Source organism: Pomacea canaliculata, linkage group LG4, assembly GCF_003073045.1.
Source record: "Pomacea canaliculata isolate SZHN2017 linkage group LG4, ASM307304v1, whole genome shotgun sequence".
Taxonomy (NCBI): Eukaryota; Metazoa; Mollusca; class Gastropoda; order Architaenioglossa; family Ampullariidae; genus Pomacea; species Pomacea canaliculata.
In genome coordinates this window covers 22,327,904-22,351,166 of record NC_037593.1, presented here as the reverse complement: position 1 = coordinate 22,351,166, position 23,263 = coordinate 22,327,904, and the positions used below count along the sequence as shown (strand labels likewise).

At 41.9% G+C, this 23,263-nt stretch overlaps 1 protein-coding gene across 4 annotated transcripts; it reads right to left on the bottom strand.

Annotated features, from left to right (window-relative positions):
* Positions 1 to 310: 310 nt before the first annotated feature.
* LOC112562963 (zinc finger protein 628-like) lies at positions 311 to 21,969 on the bottom strand. 4 transcript variants are annotated; one of them, XM_025236597.1, is made up of 4 exons: positions 21,687 to 21,969; positions 6,196 to 6,413; positions 3,441 to 4,740; positions 311 to 3,082 (listed from the first exon to the last, which is right to left on the bottom strand). In XM_025236597.1, exons 2-3 carry the CDS (start codon positions 6,409 to 6,411, stop codon positions 3,478 to 3,480), a joined length of 1,479 nt encoding a protein of 492 aa, XP_025092382.1. In that variant the 5' UTR covers positions 6,412 to 6,413; positions 21,687 to 21,969; the 3' UTR covers positions 311 to 3,082; positions 3,441 to 3,477. The 4 variants fall into 4 exon arrangements, with proteins under 4 accessions (XP_025092382.1, XP_025092381.1, XP_025092383.1 ...); XM_025236596.1 differs by lacking the exon at positions 21,687 to 21,969 and adding an exon at positions 21,429 to 21,580; XM_025236598.1 differs by lacking the exon at positions 21,687 to 21,969 and adding an exon at positions 14,186 to 14,437.
* Positions 21,970 to 23,263: the final 1,294 nt, after the last annotated feature.

Sequence of the window (23,263 nt, the reverse complement as noted above, 5' to 3'; positions counted from 1 at the left end):
CTGAAGGACAGCAAGCCAGATGGTCCTCGCCAATGATACGTTCAGACTACGAAAGATGTGATCACGGCGATGGAGCGACGATGTGAAACAGATGAGCCCCAGGCTCGTCATCTTATTTGATCGCCATGCCACGATTTAAAGCACACCTAGCAATAACCAACTCCCTTCTACCATCTGATTTATGAAAGATCTTGTATGCAGAAACAATTCTTATCAACATTATTGAATTTCATGACCATTACGTTACTTAATTACATGAAAATACTTTAGTACACAACTGGCCTAGCGATGCTCGCTTGAGAATGCAATAGATTGGTAAATCTTTCCTGCTATTTAATTAATTTTGATCTTTTGGTTTCCACATTCATCGAGCGCAATTATCAAGTGATTCTCGCTGGTATTCTTTCTGATGAAGATGGAGGCTGGACCTACTGCTATACAACTACAAGAAAGCTAGTGCGCTCCAATTAGTAGCAGAAGGTCTCAGGTTCGATGCTCGCCGTGTAGCTGGTCTAACACCTGGCTCTAGGTGTGTATCTCAGTCTAACACACGCGCTGCCTAGGTAACAACTTGAATACAAACTGTGTCGCAGAAATTCTCTCTCTCGTGCACATAAGCCATCGCAGAGACTTTCTACTCACATTTTGGGAGTTTTCCACATAAAACAAGCGCACCAACAGGCATAAAGTGAAAGTAGTGTGGAACCTGATGGTAATGGTCATCCATGAGTCCTCCGAGACAAAATGCGCATCGCATCACTTTGGACAGAGGTGTGCCACATATTTACATAAACTGCATGCTACCTACCAATGGACCATTGTAATATACTGCTTTATCTTCTGATTTGCATCTCGTACAGATAACACGATGAATAGCAGTATTTTCAAGTTAGTAAACTACTGTCACAAAAACTTAGTAAATAACTGAACATTTTCAGAAATGGTTAGACTCTCGGAGACCATAAACAATAAACTGAGCATTCGTTACTGGATGTTCGATTACTTAGCAGCTGTTGATAAAAAACTTGATTTTATCTGTATTAGCACATTTTATTTGTGCGAATGTCTTTGACTATTGTCAGGTATTTGACCTATATTTTCGTATACAAATGAGGCACAAAGAAGTCTATACAGGTGAGGTAAACAGGAATAGGTATGTCTGAGGAGTGTTCTATGATGTGCTGTATACAAGCGCATTTTTCTGCACGAAGACAGAATTCATACTGTATCCCACAATAAATTACCACTATCAGATTCTCCCGCACTATATCTAACACTATTACACACCAAGGACATTCAAATATTTAAACGGGACGATGTCAAATGGTTTCATTCTCAATGTGCTTTGCGAATGTAAATAAGCCAAGTGGTCTGGCACCAGTCATGCTACAGATGTGATGTAGCTACAGGCTCGAACAACAGTGAGCAAGGTATGAACTAGCAGAGAGAAGCCAGGCTATCGAAGCTACCCGCTCTCTCAGTGTGTTTCACAAATGTTGAGACATTACTAGCAATTGTATATACAAAGGTATGACCTGGACATGAGGTAAGAATGCGTCTTGCACCAGTGCAGAAATAACTTCGAAAAATGTACATCTTTATATATATATCTTAAAATACAGAATGAAAGAATTTGAGGTATTTTCAGTATAAGAGATATTAACAAAAGAATATCACAAAAATTCGATCAAGTATATAAATTGAATGTCTGTGAACTGAGGAAAAGCAATCGTAAAAAAACTCACGTTCAGCAAGGGACAAAGACGAACTGTTGCATGCAGACCGCTGGTGTTCCATGTAAACACAAAACAAAGGCTCGGTGCCACTTAAAAAAAGCCTAGACCCTAAACAACACCCAATACATAAATTATTATGTTCAGAACAGCTCCCTCTTCTGCATACAATGATAATTTTAGCATTACTATTCACAACATTGCTGTACTATGTATGTCCATAACATGTAGGTATGGTCTGTATATACTGAGATGCACTACTGCTTGTGATGCACTACTGCTTGTAAAACCCTGAAAATAGTAAACAACACTGCTTTTCTCTCCACATTATGAACCTGACATCATAATAATTCGGTAAAAAAATAAGTTTTTCTTCATGTTAAAAGTCAGAAAAAACAGTTACCGATGGCAGATAACTTGTGCATCTCAGATGTTCTCAAGAAAGGGCCGAATAGGTATTTGTCTAAATGACAAGCGAGCGTGTGCTGAAAATATGATGGGCAAGTGAAGTCAAGAAGGGAAAAATGGTTTCATCGACATTTGCGTCAGGTAGAACACGAACACATCAACCGATGCTTGGTGAAAACGGATGTCGATGACCTTTATCCCCTTGACCTCAGTACTTGTTTACAAAAATGATGAGCATTATTTTTTAATCTAACAGCCCATCGGTATGTTTTACTTTTCAAATTCCTTTTAACCGGACGAAATTTTAGAAACATTTCCCAGAAATCCTAAATACTATATTTAAATGGAATTTGAACGGCGCAAGTCATCAGAAATATCCCAGTTCTATCTATTTTATTGTTAAAATGGGATTGACCGTGTGTACATGCGAGTGCATGTGTGTACGCGCCTTCAAAAAGAGAACCTTACAAATAAAAAAAAAACAAGAAAGAAACAGATATTATGTTTACCGTAAGTCTGAATTTGCACTCTTCATCTAAACACGCAAACATGACAAAATTTCTTGTATACTAACTGAGCAAAACAATCATCCTTTTATGCAAAAATGTGAGGACTTTTATGATGTGTAACATTAGTTTCGCAACTTAGACACACAAAGCATCCGCCTCTCTCCGTTAAACGACCCGTGTCTGTCTTAAAGAGGTATACTCTAGATAAAATGTCAACAGAAGACACGTAAAAGGACACAACTTTTTGGGGCCACTAGTGTAGGTAGCTACGACTAGTGTAGTCCCAGTAAGACAGGCAGCTTTGACAGCAGCACCTGGTAGGACAGAATAGCTGCAGAAGCTACAGGTAGGAAAATGTCACCCGTTATACACTGAGGTAGATACGGACGCCAGCAAAACGGTGCAGACAGCACTTCACAGCCACTGATGGCCCTGCAAAAGCCAATTGATCATTTGAATATTTCTGTAAAGGTTAGTGAGGTTTATGACCTCGCTTGCCACCCACCCACACATGACTACCCCTCCACCGCAAACACACAGTCTACTCTCTCCCCTCCCTGCGTGCGTGCACGAACAGATACACAAACACACGTGCGCACATAGACACACACAACAGCCTCCCATCCATGTACTGACTTTGATTTGTGACTTTGTGATAGAGAGATAAGAACATTTGAATATGCCACAGGTTTAAACATGACAGGCAAGCAGGTAGAAAGACAGGTAGGCTTTACAGAGAGGGAAACCATGTCATATCTGGCTGTGTGTACATGAATGTCAGTAAACTCACCTGACGGACACGCGGCGGCTGACAGAGAGTAAACGATTTATGAGATAAAGCTCTCCTTGAAAGGTTGATAGTTGGGGATGGTGTGCGGGTACTTGACATGCCACACCGTGTGGAACATAAACTCGATGCGGTCTTGGCAGTGCTTCCCACAAGATGGGCATCGGAAGGGATAATCAGCGTAGGGCAAGTGCAGGCTTTCGTGCAGATGGTACATGGTGTAGTCGTAGAAGAAGATGTTGCAGTGTTGGCAGTGGTGGATGCCGTTATCTGCTACAGGTGTGGCTGATGTAGTAGTCACATCTCGCTTACCCTCGCATTCTGATTCGCTGCTGGGGGTCTTGGGTGTCGGCATATTGCGGTCCCTGCGCAGCTTGTCCAAGCTGGACTCCGGGGTCTTGTTGATGCTGAGATCCATGACGCTGTCACATGGGTACTTGTCTCTCTCGTCCTCGCCGTCGACTCCTCTCATATTTTCCATCATGCTTATCGAGTTTGGAGTGTGTCCTTGCTCTGTCTCATACTCTGAGGAGCTTCGAGGTAGCTGTCTAAAGCTACTGAATGATGGAAGAGGACCGGAGGGTGCGTGAGGCGACATGTGATGTGGCGAGTGGTGTGGAGACTGGTGCACAGGGGCGTGGTTTTCCTTCCTCTGGTATTGGCCCCCAACAGAGATGAGTGCCGGAGGAGAGTGGAGAGGCGAGTGAGCGGCCATGGGTGTTGGGCCGGACATGGCGGGGTAGCGGGAGCCGGCGGGGCTGTGCACACTGTCTGAGACGTGAGAAGGGGTGGCCGTCACAGCGCGCTTATCTCCATGTCCACCTTCCGAGTCACCCGGGGTGGAGGGTGGCGTGACCTGTTCCAGTTTTATGGGTGACCTTCGTATGTCACGACGCTCGGGTACAGCTGACGTCACGCTGCAGGTGCTCGTGCTGCCTGGCAAGCACATGGGCACACCCTCCGAGGTCTTTGTCGGCACGAGAGGGGCTGGCGGAGGTTGGGAAAACATCTGCGCTTGGGAGACAGATGCGGTATGGAGGTAGCTCTCGTAAGTTAAGGCTTGCTGCAGCAAAGCTCGCTGCTGCATGGCAAAGGCCTGGTAAGCGGCTAAGTTGACGTGCGAGCCCACCCCGGAGGCCGGCACACCACGCCCAGCGCCCACAGGCCCGTGCTTATAGCCGTAAATCTTACCGCGCATGTGCACGTTCCTCTCGTGGCGCCGGAGGTCGTTGGACTGAGTGAAACACCGATGACAGATCTTGCACTTGTACGGTCTCTCGCCAGTATGCACGCGCTCATGAACCTGTAACCAGCAGACAACACGTGTACCTCATACATTCTGCGTTGCCCTAGTGACCAGCATGGTCACATGCTTCTTTTTTTTTTTTAATTTTTTTGCTACTAGCCTGGTTTCCTTATTCTCGTTTTTCTCACTGATCTCACCTGTTTCCCAACTGGCGAGACTGAGTTCTTATCCGTGTTACTTGATGAAGTCACAGTTACAAAGATTATCTAAGAAAAGCACTTGTGGTCAGTCCACACGAGCTCACAAATATTGCAAAGACCGCGTGTGTCACCAGAAAATAACGATATCTGGACAAACAGTTCGTTTCAGTCTGTCATCAACTGCATAGTGTTTTGCAAATTTATATTTCGAAAACTTTTATTTGCTAATTTTCTGTTTTTTAAATCACACTGAATCCTAAAAACTCCTGTCTGTTGTTTCTTTTCACTTGGGGCAAACTGAAAATGGGACACACAGTTCTTTTAAATAAAAGTTTGTGTAACGGCTCTCGTTGAAAAATTCGTTGTGTGCGTGTATGAACCGATAGCTTTTTACAGACGAGTCTGTAGTTACAGGAATCAATCTAAATTTCGTGTTTGTGTGTGTGGGTGGGTGGGTGGTGGTATTTATCTCCACCCATGACACAAAATACTGGTCAAAAGCCATATATATCAATAAAGCACAAAGTGTGAAATAAAACATTATATGAACTATTGTTTTTATCGACAACATTAAAATACGTTGCTGCCACGTATTGCAGTGGAAACCTCCGAAACCAACTAAACAGTCAAATAGGTCTCCGAAACATCTCTCCATTCATGTAGGTTAAGGTTTTATTGGTAAAACAGAATTATTTTATCTGCTAGACTCGGTTGTTATGACTATAACTCCGGAGACGAAAAGACTAACCAGTTTGATATTATTTTTTAAAAATTATTGAACTAACCCAGTTTTTGTGATTAAATGTTGCTGTTTATATTTTTCAAAATTCAATAGTTAACATTATCTTAATTTATCCGTTGTTTGTTTATGGTATGGACATATACTTCACTTAAAGTCATCATGTGTGATTTTCAAAACATCGTTGATGCTCAAACTATAATTTCCCGTTACTTCACTGCGTATTGTCAATGATAACCGTTAAAACAAAATATGGAAGTACTGTCAGTAGGAATACATCAACAAAGTATAGCACTGCTGTCAGTAGTGATTTTTTTCTGTAAATTCATTGCATTCTAGATGAGTTCTTTCCTTAACGTTAATGGTCTTTAGTGTTACTTTTTAGATCGACATAAATTCTTCCCTAACAACTAATAAATTAAGCTGACTATAAACTTCAGACCTGATAAAACGAAAACCGCTTAAAGACTGTAACAGGCAAATCAAAGATGTGCATGCTGCACCATGTCGAACATGAAAATATGTCTACACACAGTGTCGAGTGCAGGTGAGCAGCTTGGATGAGAAAGTTACCTTAAGGTTGGATGACCACAGGAAGGACTTGCCGCAGGTCTGACAGACGTAGGGGCGGTCAGCACGATGCAGTTGCTCGTGTTTGCGCAGTGTGGCCAGCTCACGAAAGGACCGTTGACAGATGTCGCAGCGATGAGGACGAGGACATGCGGCGGAGGGCGGCAGCTTAACAGGTGTGTATGTGCTTCTCTCTCCTGCTGAAGCAGCGTCCTCCATTACTGCAAACAAGTTGATTCATTTATTAAACTGGCTAAATCCATGTGATTAACGTTCTAGATACTGCACAAGACCCATTTGGTTTTGTTTCATGGATTTTGTTAATATAAGCATTCTAATGAGGCCCGAGGGCTGAGCTGCCAGTAAGCATCATCAATGTCAAAATACTGACAGACAATGCTGCTGCACGGAGTGACATCGCCGAGGCACAGATACACCTGACTAACGCGGATAGTCACGCCAACCCCTCGACATTTTGACAAGAATTAGCATCGGTGAATAAAATCAATTTCCCAAAATAAATTTATTGGACAACAATCACTTATTCTGAGAGCCAGTGAGGTTGAGATTCTTTGAGAGAATAATCAGATTTGTGTCTTTTTTATCTAGTTCTCACCTAAGTGGCAAAGAGTGCAAAATTCTAAGACTACTACAGTTTTAAAATAGCTTGAAATAAAAAGTGAAAATGTTCAAAATAGTCATTACTCCTGTATATTTGTAGATATACCCAGACTAACGAAACAGCAAGAAAAGGTTTGTAGTATTTGTATTTTAAACAAAGTTCAATGTCGGTCCTTGTGTATTAATTGCCTTTAGTGGAAAGGAAGCCTCAGCAAATGCTATAAATATTTCAGATATTCTAGTTACGAGAAACGTGGACTTCATTTCGTTTGCTGGATATAAAGAGGAATGGAATTCTACAGTAATATTTCAATATTAAGTTATGTGAAAAAGGAGCATAAAGGTTAGAGATTTTTATGCATTGTGTATGGAAAAGTAGTGTATGAAGTCTATGAAATGTCTCAGCTGTTAGCATTTTATAAACATTGATACTTCTGTACTTCTGCTATATTTTAATCTGTTTGCCAAAGAGCTTGCAATAGAAAGACAGAAGGAAGAAATAATACGAAGGAAGGAATTTAAAAAAGAAAAGGGTCTTTAAAAATGAAGCAATTTAAATATTGCCTCATTAAAAAACCGACAGAAATGTAACTCAGTGCACAGGCACATAATTATAAAGTAAAATGATTGATAGTTGATAGTTCTTCCCCACATTCACTTACCTAGGCCTATCAGTGTGTACTTCCCTATGTGGTTTTATGGAAAGCAGACTGACTCAGTAAAAACATTTTTTAAATTTACTATGTACGAATGTTTTGCATACATGTATATAAACATTTACGTGCATATTGTCATGCATTATTACTAGTTAGATCACCTTAAATTTTGATGAGTTAGAATCAGGCGTCCATCACATTCCTCTCACTACCATTGTTTTACAGCTCCCGACTCGTGTTCGTGCACCAGCAAAATGTAACAACACTGTAGTCTTTAGTCCCGAGTGGCTGTAAAGTGTGCGATTTTTTAATACCCAAAAGTGTGGAATATGCCACACAGTTTTAGAACAAAAATATTTTGGACTTTCGGACCACGTTTTAGTCATCGTTGACAGATGTTAGTTTATTTACGAACAGAGGCTCACTTGCGCTTGCGGCAAATCTGTCAACATCCCAGCAGCCAACATAAATACTATCTCGGTGAGGTACAATACTCCAACAGTGTCACAACATCGGTACTGCAGCCTACAACCGAAACCTACTCACAAGCACCTCACACTTGGGAACACATGGAGGGTAGAACATCGAGAGGACAACCTGGTGGTCACAACAACGGCGTCTGAGCCCGGAGCTGCGCACACAGGCGGTTCGATACCCGTGTGACGCAGTCAGCGATAAGACATGGATACCACCATCACAAAGGCTGGTCTTTAAATAAGTGAAGGTTCGAACACCTCTGTTCATGTCCAAACCGCAGTTACTGGACTACCTCTACCTTTCACGTAATCAAAGAGTAGTTTTCACAGCAGTACCCAGATGGTACTCGGAATGGTACCCGACTGAGTACCGTCGTTACACTATAGACTCTTTTTAGTACGAAGTAGCCTCGCCTAAAGTAGAATGCCGAGTAAGATTAACGATTGATTAATGCAAGTTTTATTTATATATACATATATGAGCAAAAGATTATACTCATGAACCCGAATCAAGTCTATAGTCTATAGTCTATACGTTTCATGTTTTATGCTTAAGTAATAGCAAGAACAAAACACTAACGCACCACATTCACACAAATTGCTTTGTTACCATTTTATTTGTTGACGTGTGTTACCATTTTGTGATCTTGTTCAGCGCAATGAGTCCGCCTTTGGCTAAAATATAGCCCTTTATAAATTCGCACACATTATTATTACTGGACGGGAAACACTTCACGTTAACAGACTGAATAGAGTTATAGAATATACCGAAGAGGTCAAAGGTGACAGCTCTAAAGAAAATACTGTACCCCAATGTATCAGAGGCTATTGTCACGTCCAGCAAAGACCAAAGTGAAAACGACCAGGTCTCCAGAAGACACTTATCGACTTTACATATTTAGAGTGGTTTTAGTCGACTAATACAATACCGAAAGGTGACATTTATGTGTCCCACACACTAAAAGCTGTGAGGGAGGAGCAAGTGCTCGGTGACCAGGTGCCAGCTTTGAACCAGCGACCTTCTGCTCCGTGGAGCGCACTGCTTGGTTGTCTTCCCTCGACTCACAACTGAACGACTGCAAAGGTTCAAATAACTTTCAATCTTGTATGGAGAGCAGGTTTTGTTCCTGTACTTTACAAACAGGATGGTCATTCTTGAGATCATTGGGTATAAAGGGAAATGTTTAAACAGGATTGATGTCAGGAAGTTTCAAAGTACAGAATGTATTCCGCATTAAACAAAGCGTTGAGCGACTCTTGTACTAATCAACCGATCTTGACACTCGTGAAAGATGTCAGCAGGAAAAGGATCAGCACACAGTGATTTAATAAACCTGTTTCAAACTTGTGATTATGTTACAGGCCTGGGAAACATGCTTGTGTTTGAGAGACACACTTCCTTCTCTAATTATTTTGCTTTGACCGCGTGGTGCGGCTGCTTCCGATTAGTGTTGGCCACTTTCTGATGGCATTCAAAACCATTTCAAGATTTAGGTTTGTAATTTTTTGGGGGAGGAGGGCATCGATTGAATGAAGCTAACATCGATTTCTGTTTGCAGATTTGCTACCGATTGCATTGCCTTCTCATCTATGGACTAAGAACACATCGTGCATCGATAATGTTCCATTCTGACAATTCATCGTTCACCTCGCTCTTGTATCACTCCAGTCTGATCACAATGTAGTATCCACTAACTGTTACCGATTTGCGCTACATCTCTCAAAACAAACTGTTTAGTTTAAACAAAAGTCGTGCATCTGAATGCCTTTAAACAAATTCTTTGTTTTTACCACCTAATTTAAACCTAAACCTACAGATGAATGCTGGTAGGGTCATGTGTTTTATATTACATATACATAGATAAATCATTCAGAAACTTTCTCGGGATTAGAAGAAACTGCAACACATACGCACTCTGTGGTTATGTGACTCTCGGTTATGTGACTTTCGTGGAGGCTTTTTTCGCGGCATTCGTGTAACCTAAATCACTAAAATAATTGCAGTTTGCCGACGTATCGACCACACGATCGCGACTTCCACACACGTTGCTTCCTGGCGCTGGAGCAGATACACCAGAACTCATGCTCCTACTACACGGCTACATACATCGCTACAGTCCACAAATGCATGCACCCATATTATTATGCCAGCAACAACTTTAACATCAAAATGCTACTGATTTCTTCAGCTATCAGACAGTTATAAGAGCGAGCGTTGAGCGGTTAGTGCCTGAGAGAATGAGAGAGAAGAGAGAGAGAAAAAGAAATGAGTATGTCTGCGCGTGTGTTAAACGAACGTTTGTATCTGTGAAAAATTCACTGTTATTGGCTACCTACCTGTTGCAAAAGCCCGCTGCCTAAAGGGAGAGCTGCAGGTATGGTGGGCTGGGGAGCCCTGTTTTGCAGCCACCGTGTGCACCAGGCAGGCGGGCGAGGATGCTAAGTGGCGGACAGGTGCTGAAACGGCGGCCCTTACTCCAAAGGGGCATGTCACTGCACGCAGTGGTGCATCGGCCACAATTTTTGTCTCAAAGGTAGCCGTCGCCATCCGGCAGTCGGTGCGAGCAGCGAGTGAAAAGGGTCAACCTCACAAGCATCGGATGGTAGCCACCAGCACTAGCCTGACAAAGCAGGCGCCATGCAAACACACGAGAAGCTGCGGCAGCAGCAGAGCGCCATCTCCTGCTCTTGTCTGGCGGCGGAGACGGCTTCGCCGCGACATGACAGGCGGGCGGGGCATGGGTGGGGACGGCCAAGGGGGACGTCCTCCCCTACCCAGTGGGCCCACACTGACTGCCATGTACACGACTAGGCACAGCCTCCTCCTTTTGCTGTCCGCCTTTGCTTCACCTGCCACGTGCCTGGAGATCTTTGAAATCAATGGAGCTTCTACATCTACACGACAATTTGCTGACACGTGGACCGCAAAAACTCATGGCCTCCCTCTCTCGCTCGCTCCCTCGCTGACGTCAGTGACTCAGGCTGGCATCAAGAGGCAAGGAGCGGAGTGGGCGGCTGGAGGCCGATATTTGGAGAGGCAAGCTGGTACAGTACGCTTGTGTGCACAGACCTAGCATAGACCTACAGGCAAGGTGCAGGCCACTAACAGCCTACATCGAAATACAAGAACATGTCTGCTTCTCCTGTGGACAACTCGCCATCATGCCGACCTTTCACTACGGGAAACACAGACGCACAGAAACACGTGACTACATGCATTATCCTAAAACAACCGTGCGTATGTTTGAAGCATATAACGTTTTAAAAAATTCAGATTTACTATAAATGAATTTCTCTCAAACCACAAATTTCTCTCTCGAAAATAAAGCAAAATTAATGTTTGCCATCGAACGGATGGATAACCTACCGGTTGTATCCATGCGTTGTGTAAACAAAGATAATAAAAAAGACAATAGATCGTGTCTGTTTTAAAGGGGTTGAAGATTAAAGAACGGTAAATTTGTTTAAAAGCAACAAAACTGTCAAAGCCATGCAAAAATAAAACATAAAAAAACCAACAACAGCGGATTTCCTTTACTTTCATTTCCCTACTGTCAAACACAACTCGAAGGCATGTTAAAATATGGTTACCATGGCTTGACATAGTTTTACATCGTTGAACAGGAGCTGGCAAGGTTTGGTATGGTTTGAACTGATATGAAAAGGATTGAAAAGGATTGCAGACATGCCTCTTACCCACCCAACAAAATTAATATTTTTTAAATGCTTCTGCTCTCCTGAGCTAAAGTATGCAGTAACCTAAACGTCAGCCATCACACATGTATAAAGTAGGTAAGAACTAGGAATACGGGATGGCACCTACACTTACATCGTGATTTCGATTTATCGAAGCTTCATCTCAATGTTTTGACATGCGACAAATGCTAAGGTGTGTGTGTATTACCAGATGGGACATATTTTTCTATCCCGTCCCATCCGTCCCATGGCAATTTATGCCTGTCCCATCCCAATGAGATTCCCATGGTATTAACAATCCTATGGACAACACTGAAAACCACTTTTCGCTTTTGTTCTATAATTCCTGCTACTTCACATACAATAGATGATTCAGAGGAAAGATTTAAATCTTGGTGACTACCATGGGAATACAAATGTGTGCTGTCCCAGACCCATGGATTCCTATTCCTATGGACAACACTGTGTATTACCAAAGACTAAATGGATAATGGAAAACATTTTACGTACAGCATCTTGCCAGTGTAATGCCATCAAGTGGACACATTTGTACAAATATTATGTAACATCCAATAACGATAATTGCGTATTCATATTAGTCAAACTGGGATAAGTAAATATTTTGGAGGAAATCTTTAGGTGCACATATTATATGCAGAACATTGTTGCTCGACGGAACACTTTTGTGGTGCAGATAGTTAAATATTTAGTATATGAAGTGCAGAAGTATATTTTTCGTATTAAACAAAACTCTCGACTTTGAAAACTAAAACATACATTTATTTAATTAGTTGGCTTTTGGCTGTCTTTTTAATGATTGCAGTTGCTGATTTGCCTTTGCTAAAGAAAACAGATGCCTTAGAGACAATATTATTCGAGGATGCTCAGTAAGGTATTCTTTAGGGTTTTTTTTTTTCTTACCCACCATGCACATATTCAGTTCTTCAAGACTTTCGAGGATTCTCTCTCCTTTACTCACTCATGTATGCACGAAGATAAATGCATACAGACAATAAGCCGTGCAGTCTTGAGAAATCCACCACAACCGACTGACAGAAACTTTTCATTTTGGGGACTGACAATTGTTAAAATTTAAACAAAATGGTTTTAAGTTTTGGAGATATTTCCATATTCACCGGAGAGGTATAAATTAGCATTTTATATCAGCGTCTATGTTTCGTTCATTCATTAGAACGTTAGACTAGTTCTCGTCGATTATATTTTCTTAAATGTCATGTGTTGTTGACATATTATGTTTGGTAATCTGTTAATTTCTTGTCTAACACCACGTGCGTGTTATAAAATCCTGATAGGATGAGACTGCGATGAACAGATTGTCAACGCTGGATGCATAGCCACGAGTTGAGTGCGTTCACACACACAGACACACAGAGACACATGCGTTCACACAAACAGACACACACACAGACACACACAATGCGTTCCCACACAGACACACAGACACACAGACACATGCATTTTCACACACACACACATGCGTTCACACAGACACATGCGTTCACACACACGGACACATGCGTTCACACAGACATATGTGGGGACATCTGGAAGCTGCCAGTGTGTCTGTACTAAGCGATAGTCTCAATTGTCAGAATGTTGCTAGCAGTGATTCCATCAATATATAATGTTTGCTGCAGTTGCACTCTAGCTGTGATGAAACTCTCGGCACAAAAAAGAGCACGGAAAAGAGAGAAAGAATCAATCATCATACTAGTGTATTTCAGAGAGGTGGAAAAAAGAAGAAGAAGTCTGTGCACGTTATGGAGTTAGCTTTGACTGCTGAAGAGGTTCAGCACAAACAATGTTGACAATAATGAAGATATTTCTGACAGATCATTAATAAGAGGTATGACAACGATTCTCTGTTTGTGTAAAGTTCACTTTTAGTAAGTTCTTTTCACCTGGTATCTTAGAACACTAGAGTTTGCAGTCATAAAGCAAATAAGTTACAATGGAAATGTAAGTAAATGTAGACAGTTTTTTTATAATTTAAGTTTTTCAGTCCACTAAGAAAATGTAAATATTTTGCATAGATATTTTCTGATGATATGTATTATTCCTATTTCACAACAATACAAATTTTTTTTTAAAGTGGCAGATGAATGAGACAGCAAAAAACCCAACCCAACTTTCAGCCAACACGCAGCGGTTCTTACTAATTCATTTTCTAAAGCTGGAAATAAACCTTCGCCATCGTTTGGTAAAAGTGCTTTCTACACGAAAAAATGTCTGCAATTGTTTTCCAACGAGCAGAACACAGACACTGATGTCAATAAATTTAAGCATACGGCCAGCGAGAGAAAAATTCTTTATACTCAATCTTCCTGCATGTTTCATTCATTTATTTATTATGTGATTTCATAGAGTTTTCGATTGCATTCAATATATAGTTATAACCCGTGAATGTGTTTATCTCTTTTCTCATCCACCTGGTACTACTATTGCAATATTATTATTTCTCTTCATCTGCCTGTGTATCTTCATCTGGGGGAGGGGGATTCCCATATGGAAGTAACCACTTACCTCCTCATTACATCTCAGCTGGTGTCTGGCAGCCGCCTTCTGTGCAAACTAAACTAGAGATGGAGCAAGAGAAGGGTGATGGCTGTCAAAGTTCTGTTTTATCAACATACACCGGCAGCCAGATGACGGACTCAGCAGTGTGCTAATGTTGCGCCCATTTCGCAACCTACATCTTCCGCCAACTGCTTTTTTGAGGCTGTATCTAGGTCAACGGCACAATAAATTGCGGCATGAAAGCACTGGGCTGTGCCACACACTCACATGCCTACTGTGCTGGGTGCAAAATAATCTGACTCCAAATCTCTTGCCACTCCATTGGCTGAGTAGCAGCGAGACATGGTGCTGGTACATGGTAGCAGGAGGTGGTGAGGGTACAGTAGGTACGGAACACTGCCACTGCTCGCCGCGAGCGTAACCTGACAACAGTTAGATAAATTTGGAAACACTCCCCTCGCCCTTTCACCCTTAACCTACTTACACAAACACTTCCCCTCTAGTGCGTCGAGATCGTGATGTGTCATGTCACTCTGCACACAGGTCTAGATCGTGACGTGTCATGTCACTCTGCACACAGGTCAGCTCTCGGCAAAGTCTCCACGAATGTTGTGTTTGCAAACACTCAGTAAATGTTTGTCCACCTCGTGTAACAAGTGAATAGTTTAATATGTTTTACATGTTACAGTGATTCCATGTGTATATACTTGTCTACCTACTTTGTGTCGCATTTGTGTATTTCCCATCACCCCACACACCTTTAAAGACCTTATGGTGCTACTCATTCTAAAGGCACATTAGAGAGCAGACAATCCTCAGAAGTTCGCCATATTTAATAAAGCGAGGATCAAATTTCTTCACAAGTAATTAATTACCTTAAGTTGTCTGTCCCCATCGCTCCAGTCACACGATCGGTGGTTGGTGCATGGCCAGTGCAAATCGAAAGCCAGTCGTACGTGGATACTTTATGCCCAATCTTAAAACCTGATCTTATTGATAGCCTCTCAGTCACTATTTAACAATAATAAACAATAATTAATGTTCATTTACAGAGCACTTCATCACACCAACAAAGGCAGAAGTTGCACGAGCACACACGTATCAGTAAACATCAAATGTGTCTTACAGACTCATTCATCATTATTCACATCATAAAGTCTCTCTCTCTCACACACACACACGCGCCTCTAATGATGGGAGAACCGGAGTACCTGGGGAAAACCCCGACGGTTAGCCCTGTAAACACGGGTCACGTTCAGAGAGAGAGAGGTACGTAGGAGCCGAGACGCGAACCACGACATTCGATTCTTGCTGTCGTGGTGACAGTCGCGTTAGCCACTGCGCTGGCAAGCGGCCCAAACAGTAAACTACAGACAGAGGTCACAAGACTTACATCCCAAGTATACATGGATACACTTATTCCATGGAGTCAACAGCCCATACGATATATGAGAACATGATAATTCCGTCTGAATATCGTTGAATATTCGTGATGCCACGTTGTCCTCAACATATTTGAAGCAGCCATGCAAGAATAAAGCATAATTATATTTTAAAGAGAAATCCCATGTTTTACGTATAGAAGACATAATATCTAAACATACATATCACACACAAGCTAGTTTTTCCAAGGTTATTCAAAATATGATCTTATGAAATACAATCTGCAGTTGAAAGCTGTCTAGTCAGAGGACAAACTTTTAGAGGAAACAGCTGTTTAGTGAGTTCAAGTTAGCTGTTTTCTTTACTGACAGGTGCTTTTACACATTCTTACAATGATTTGCGGTATATACTGACAGACGAGGGCGGTAAGATATAGGGGGTTGATATAAAAAAAAACTACTTAAGGTAAAAAAGTTGTAGACAGTAATATAAACTGAGTTAACATCGTAGCCGTGTAGCAAGTACGATGTTACTAACCACACCACCGTGAATGTCTGAGTAACCTCGATCCCCTGTGGAACTGTCCAAGTCAGGACATGCCCAGACACAGTAACATACAGGAAACCCGAAGATAAGGCCAGACAACGCTCAGTCACACATATTGCCTAAAGCAAACATAAACCTACACAGGTAATATTTATTATGCCTACAGTAAACTTATAAGCCTACTTCAGTAAACATATGCACTCGCATCCCATCATCAAACTCCGACAGTTACACAACTCCGCAGCACATTTCATAATCCAAGCATGCAAACAAGATCACGCAAATGCTTTTTCTCCTTATTCTCCACTAGTTTCCTGTGCAGTAGGGGTGGGGAAGCCTTTCTCATCCAAAGGCCATTTTGATATTTATAACATCGTTTGCCAGATATACAAAATTATCTCCTTCAAAATCAGCTTTCTTGAATTGGTCAAGCTGTTTTCGCCACAGCCAAAGTGAAGCAAATGTGTTTATCCTTGCCATGTATTCGTGTGTCCTGTCTATCCTGTCATGTATTCGTGTGTTCTGTCTATCCCGTCATGGACATTCCTTGTTTTCCCCTCAAAATTTGAATTATTTTATTCACTTAATGTACACTTCTGTTGCCATGAGAAAAGCTTCTAGATTAGCTGAAATCTGTGGTTGCCTTGGCTGGCCGGATCAAATAATTTCGGGGGTCGGACGTTCCCCATCCCTGATGTACAGGTGTGCATAGAATATAAACTGATTGCACTCTGCTTCCTGACCTCCCAACTCACTTCAGTTCAAGCAGGCAAGTTCCTACTTCTGCAGATACTCGCCTTGTTTCCGCTCATCTAATCAGGACGAAAACCTTTGATGAATGCATGTTTCCCCATTAACCATCCACTTGGAACTTCTTCCCTCCTGTGATATTCCGCCATCAGACGACAAGAGTCATTTATATTTGTTCAAGAAACACCTGGAGTTTTAGGACACGAGTTTAAAATTATGTGGTTTGTTTCCACATCATCTGTAGCCTTAGCTCTTCATTTGTAGTACTGTCCACATTGTTCATATGATCGATTCACACTAATCCTGCAGTCAATATCCAGATAGACTGGAACCTAAGGAAGAGACTTGCATTTTAATTTTGTAATTTTCCTCTGAATTTGTTTCCGTTTTCAAATCTCTGTCTAGATAATTACATCAAAGGCACATGGGGGGGGGAGGCTTTCGTTACATTTACATTAAATCCATTTCAATAAATTTTCTAATTGAATAAGCTTAAAAAAAAAAAAAAAAATTTTCGTACGTTTACCTGATGATCTGCAAATTAAGTCCTTCGAGGCACATGACTGCCACTAATGCAGTTTTGAGATGACATGTAATGAGACGGCAAAAACCTCTCTCTCCAGCGTTTGTTTACATTTGATTGTTTTTTTATATTTAAGATAAGTTTTGTTTACGTTATATTTTCAACGATAGAGTTTGAGAAGTAAGTACTTTCGGTAAGAAGCGAAACGTGCAGGTCAATCAATTATAAAAGACCAATAAAATCCTAGGCAGTTGTGTGTCTGCATGCGTGCGTGCGTGGTGGGTGCGCATGCGTGTCGCAGGTACGAAAACATGCACGTGAAACTGTTCGATATGAAGTGTCATGCTACCAGTCAGCAACTCACTTTTTGTCAGCATCCCAGCTTTATAACAAACTCCCTGTAGAAGTCCATCGATAAATGTTGCTTCATTGCCAATACAGAGAATCTCGTCATGAGACTGACACCTTTGTATCTCACAAAGGAGCTTTTTCCTCGTTTTTGTAGTCATCTCTCAGCTCCGACTGTAATAATGATAAAAACTAAATATGTAAAATGTATTTTCCCCGAGTGAAGGCGAGCTCAATGCTGTTCATGAAAAACAACAAACAAACCGACAGACAAACCAGAAAACACACGTCAGCAAACGGAAGACGCTGTGGCAAAAGAGTAAGGATGAAAATGAAGAACTGAGGGGTGAGCAGAAGAGTTTGATTATGAAAGATATCTCTTTAAAATGGTGTCTCTTTAGACCGGACTCGAAAGCTTCGAACTGTTCGACACAGTTGGGAAAGAAAGAGGCAGATAATTCCAAACGGTGGGTCCAGAGAAGGAGGAGCGACTGCCACATTTCTCTTGTCTGATGCGAAAAAAGAATAGAGAAGACAGCGTGTCTGGTGGTAAGGAGTCAATAGATAAACCAGGTGTGTGTGGTGGGCGAGGCCGTGAAGACAACACAAGCACACTGTGGCCATTTTTCAATCAATGCGAGCTCCGACTGGAAGCTACTGGATGGAGAGAAGGGAGTGTAGCATGGACTGCTTGTTGCCCACAGTACCTTCCACCTTCAGCCCCTTCACACCCACACTCAACACGAGCAGCATTCATGTGAGTGAGTGAGCTGGTCCGTGAGCAGTTAGGGAGATCGTCGAGAGTTAATCCACTCAACCTAAAGCAGACATGAGCTTTGTGGTTACGGAAACCGAGAGGAAGGGTTGGGTGTGACTGATCCTGCGAAGTTCAAGTTGGGTTGGAAGTGACGTGTCATTGATAACATCGAGATTTCTGACGATCTGAGAAAAGATTTAAACGCCCCATAGAAAGTAAAAACAATAGAGGCCCGAGAACACAGCCTCGAGGCACTCCGTACTTTAGCAGACCGGGTGCGGGTTGGGTGAGGTCAGTCAGGTAAGACAAAAACAGTCCCAAAGAAAGTACACAATAATAAGAAGGAGCTGGAGAATATCATAGTCTCGAGTACTAAACGCATCCGAAAGATCCAGCAATGATAATAAGGATATGGGATCCTTCTTGGTCAAATGATTCTCACGCCAGTCTGACATTAAACTCTCAACAAATTACTGGATGTGAGCCACGAGCTTTCGACTTCCATCCTTTTACAAATTCACTAAATGCGAGCGGTTCGTAGCTAGACAACGGTCTGAGGATTATCAGTCATTTGAATATTTTTGCCAGGGAACTTAACGAGAGGGGAGGACACATGGGGGGTGTTGTACCCGGGCCCTGGCCTTGGTCAGTAGATTCTTTTCTTTCTTATTTTCCTTTACTTTTAAAGAAAGGTTGAGGTAACATTCCTCACTCTAAGGATTTTTTCTGTGGAGTGAGGGACTAGAAATTTGATCTTTTAATGTCATTTTACTCATTTACTAACCACTCACGTGTAAACAACTCTATGTTCAGTAATAATGTAAATCGTGGAGCACCTGTCCTAATGTTTGCAGTCTTATATTACGTTACTAAATGAAATGTAGATATTTCCACTCACAGGTCTGAACGACTTATACAAGCACACTAACCCAAATATACGGAGCTTCCCCATCCAACTTCAGAGGTCGAAACTTAAACATATTCCACCTTTAGCGACTTTGTCACACTTCTCTTCGTTTCTTCTTAATTAACCTGTGTCGCTGTATTCATTGTCCCTGATTGTGTTGATAAGTTCAACTAAAATGCAAAAATTCCGTTTATTAACATATAATGGCGCGAACTGAAACTCGCTGTTCAGCAGAAATGTTTTATCGATGGGAGGAATAATTAAGTTTCATGACGAAGTCTGTTCCTCTCCAATATTTACGATCCCGTTGTCAGCACAAGCATCAGCATTTCAAAACAGCTAAAACTGGAGAGGAGATATATATCGCTATAAATTAAATGAAGACGACCTTATTAGAATATATGTACTGTACACATTGATCCAGATAAGAAACTAATTTCGCCTTAAAGGTATAGTCAAGGCTGTGACGGCGGTGATAAGGCTGCCACGGGCTGTGTGACGTCAGCGAGGAAATGTCGGTCATTGTTAGGATTTGAACTCAAGTGATCGGTGGTGTGTGGTTAGTTGGATTAGTGATATATATTAGTGATAACAATCAAGATGGCTATGAGCAATGTCCAATCATATCATTGCATCAGCTCACACTGGGATCGAGGTGACGTCCTCGGAGGAACGGGGACTTCATTGAAGCAAACGAAAGAGTCCGTGTCATTTCTCTTATTAAACACAACATCCTATAAACCATTCAACTTTTTCCACATGAACAGACACGAAAATAGACGACATTCAAACTGCTCCTACTCTTTACGAGATTCTAAACAATTTATTTTGCCTTTACCATCCCTTTAAGTTCAGCAAGTAAGACAAGCAATGACATGCTTCATAAATGTGTGTTAGTCATTTGTGGCTTACACTCGTCGCCTGTAACTGTCAGTTAAGGTTGACATGGCAGGGACTTTGCACTTTTTTTTTTTTTTTGCTACGTCCACGGCCTAGTAGGCAGCGACCTTAACCTCTAAAGGTCTTGTTTTTCTTGCTCTTTTGTGTCAGAAGGTAGGTCAGTGTGTTTCGTCACACGCAACACGCGCTACACGCCACCTAACGAGTGCAACAGTCGGAAACATTGATCTCCTGCGTGCGACAAGTGATGGGGCAGCAAGGGTGGTGATGAGAAACGAGACTGATCAAAGTAGTTGATCACGTGTCATCGAGTAGACAAACTGAAGTGTAATATTGCCACAGACAGCAAGGTGCATGGTGTGTTTGCGGCTGGCACAGCTACACAGCTACATTGATTGACTGTGTAGCTGAGACACACTGCGTCACACTGCAGTCTGTAACACTGTCAGCAGGCTGCTGAGTTAACTCTGAGTTTGAGTCTTCCGCTCGACTTTCAGCCATCCACATCCGGACACATCAAGTATTGTGAGGCCAGTCGAGGGTTACGCCAAACTGCTCCGTCAACAAGAACGCTCGCACTTAAAAAAACCTAGTCCCGAGGAACAAATGTTTATCCTGTAACTTTCGCAGTGATAGTCGCGTCCTGAAATATAAACATATTGAAGCAGAAAATAAGAATTAAGAAAAAAAAAAGAAGAAAAGTTTAGTAACTTTTTCTATTAAAGTGTAGTAAAGAAGGACTAGTTACTCGAAGCACTTAATCCAAGCACTTAAAACAAGGTCAAGTACGTGGAGGCGGTATGTAGAGTGGTAAACTGGGCCTACTGCTGTGGGTAGAGGTGCGGCCCTCAGAGATTCCTGACTTTTGAAAGGCACAAAATATCAACCAGACTATATACCAGAATATATGACATAATGTAGCTCTCAGTGTTCATGTAGTGATCGTTTCCCTACACACTAGCGAGCAACACAAGGTTTGACAGCTTGCACACACTCACCCACTTACCTGCACAGATTACCTCCCATTCCCTCAAAGGGCAACAGCGGCTTTAAGAAAAAAAAAAATGACTCGGTGCTTTCAGTTACAAGATATTTCCCCAGAAACGTTAATTAACGACGTGAGAGCATCACTTACCTGGCGAAGCCGTGATACTCCGAAAGACAGACAAGCATCCGAAACAGCAGGTTGTACTCAACCGATGTTGGACTCATGTATTAACACCTTTCTCCAGCTTGGAGTTACACTGACCTACATAATCAGTACGCGCCTGTGACCTGGATTCATTGCTGCTGACGACCATTGGCTACATGTATAAAATATGCAGTCACGTATTATCAGTAGGATGTATCGAGCGACTGGACCTGCCTGCAGGACGAAAAGTAAATGACAGACCTTCGATTCACGGATGCCATGCAGCTTCCTCGCGTCGACGTGGAATGTAAAGCAAACAAATATCGTGGAGCTGGGGCTGCGGCTGCCACACGCCTGTAGAAATCCTTGTGCAAAGTGGGTTTTTTTCCTTCTTTTTTTATCGATTGTTTCCTCAAGAGTACGAAATAGGTCAGGCTGAGAGCGCGCATGTCTGGAGTGTCGGTGCTGCCTGGGAAAGCATGGCGACTATTGATAGATACACAAACCGCCTTTACTCGCTTTGTTCGCCATGAACAGGTCGCGTGGTAGGCAGCGTGCAAGTGTGCCAAGAGCGAGCAGTAATGGCTGTAAGCAGCGAATGTCTGTTAGTCTACCATAGCGACCGACACGAGTCAACAGCTACTGAAGCTCAGCTGCCTGAAGCACTGCTCATTCTTTTCGTGTAGCTGCAAGTCAACAGCAAGATCGTCGTGCGTTCACATTACAACACTGGGTATTGCAATACAAATACATATCATGACAGGTATCAAAGATCGAAATCATGACTTACTACATTTTGTACTTTCTTACCTTGCAGTAATTATAAAGTAGGTGCACAACACTGATTAAAAACAACGAATCTTAGACGCAAACAAATTTTCTGCAAATGTTTGAAATAATATTTAAAAAAAACTATGGCACACAACTAGGTAGTCTACATTTACAAAGCACACAGTTCTATCCACAGACTGAAATGAAGACAAGCTGATGTTACAAACTGAAGATGAGTAATGTAAGAACAGCCTTGGGATCCCTGCAGAACGGACCCAATGGGGATGGCTGAAGGAGATACCCTATATGGCCCTATAGTGTTTCTGCTCTTCTAATTCGAGCTTTTCAATGCAAGCCCCTTCTTTCATGGGCAGCAGACGGCGAAAAACGACTTCACAATACAATATCCATGGTTGATGTTTGTCAAAATTTCGCAATCTGCAGGTGGACATTATAATTTGTTTGTCCGTTTGCTTAAGTACTGTCAAAAAAGCCTCATTTGAAAATTTATCACTGAGTTTGATTTGCACGTTTATAAGGGCATAGCTGCTCATTCGGTCGTTGGTGTAAATAAAATTAGAAAAAAAGACTTTCGCCGGCACAAACTTGAATTCAACAATGGAAAAGCAGAGATATATTTTCAGGAACGCTGTTTACATTTACAGTTATCAGTTTATCCATTGTCTTCTCAGCGGTGAATCCTTTGGGAAGGTACGAAGGCTTATTCTTTCACTGTGTTTTCTTGTGCATTCAATAACAACACAACAGTTTCCATATCTTCGCTTGCAGTATTTTCTGGGTAACTCGTATCAGCCATGATTCCACCGGTACTGACGTCACACACGGCCTCGGCCCCAATGGAGATTTAAACAGAAAACAGTTTTTATTTAATTTCTCGAGATTCGTGTTTCTCCTTTGATTTTATGTTCGACACATTAATAAATGATATGAAATGAGTCTTTTTAGCGGTATATGTGTCACCAGTCGACTAGGTCTTTAAATGTACAAACTGCGATACTGTGTATGTGTGTGTATGTTAGTGGAGTTCTAGTTGGCTGGACATGTGG

Coding starts and splice junctions, on each gene's coding strand:
- LOC112562963 (XM_025236595.1), bottom strand. CDS start 10,493: ATGGCGACGGCTACCTTTGAGACAAAAATTGTGGCCGATGCACCACTG. Junction 6,414..10,282: donor GCAGCGGGCTTTTGCAACAG/GTAGGTAGCCAA, acceptor ACTTGTTTGCAG/TAATGGAGGACGCTGCTTCA. Junction 4,741..6,195: donor TGTGGTCATCCAACCTTAAG/GTAACTTTCTCA, acceptor TGCTGGTTACAG/GTTCATGAGCGCGTGCATAC.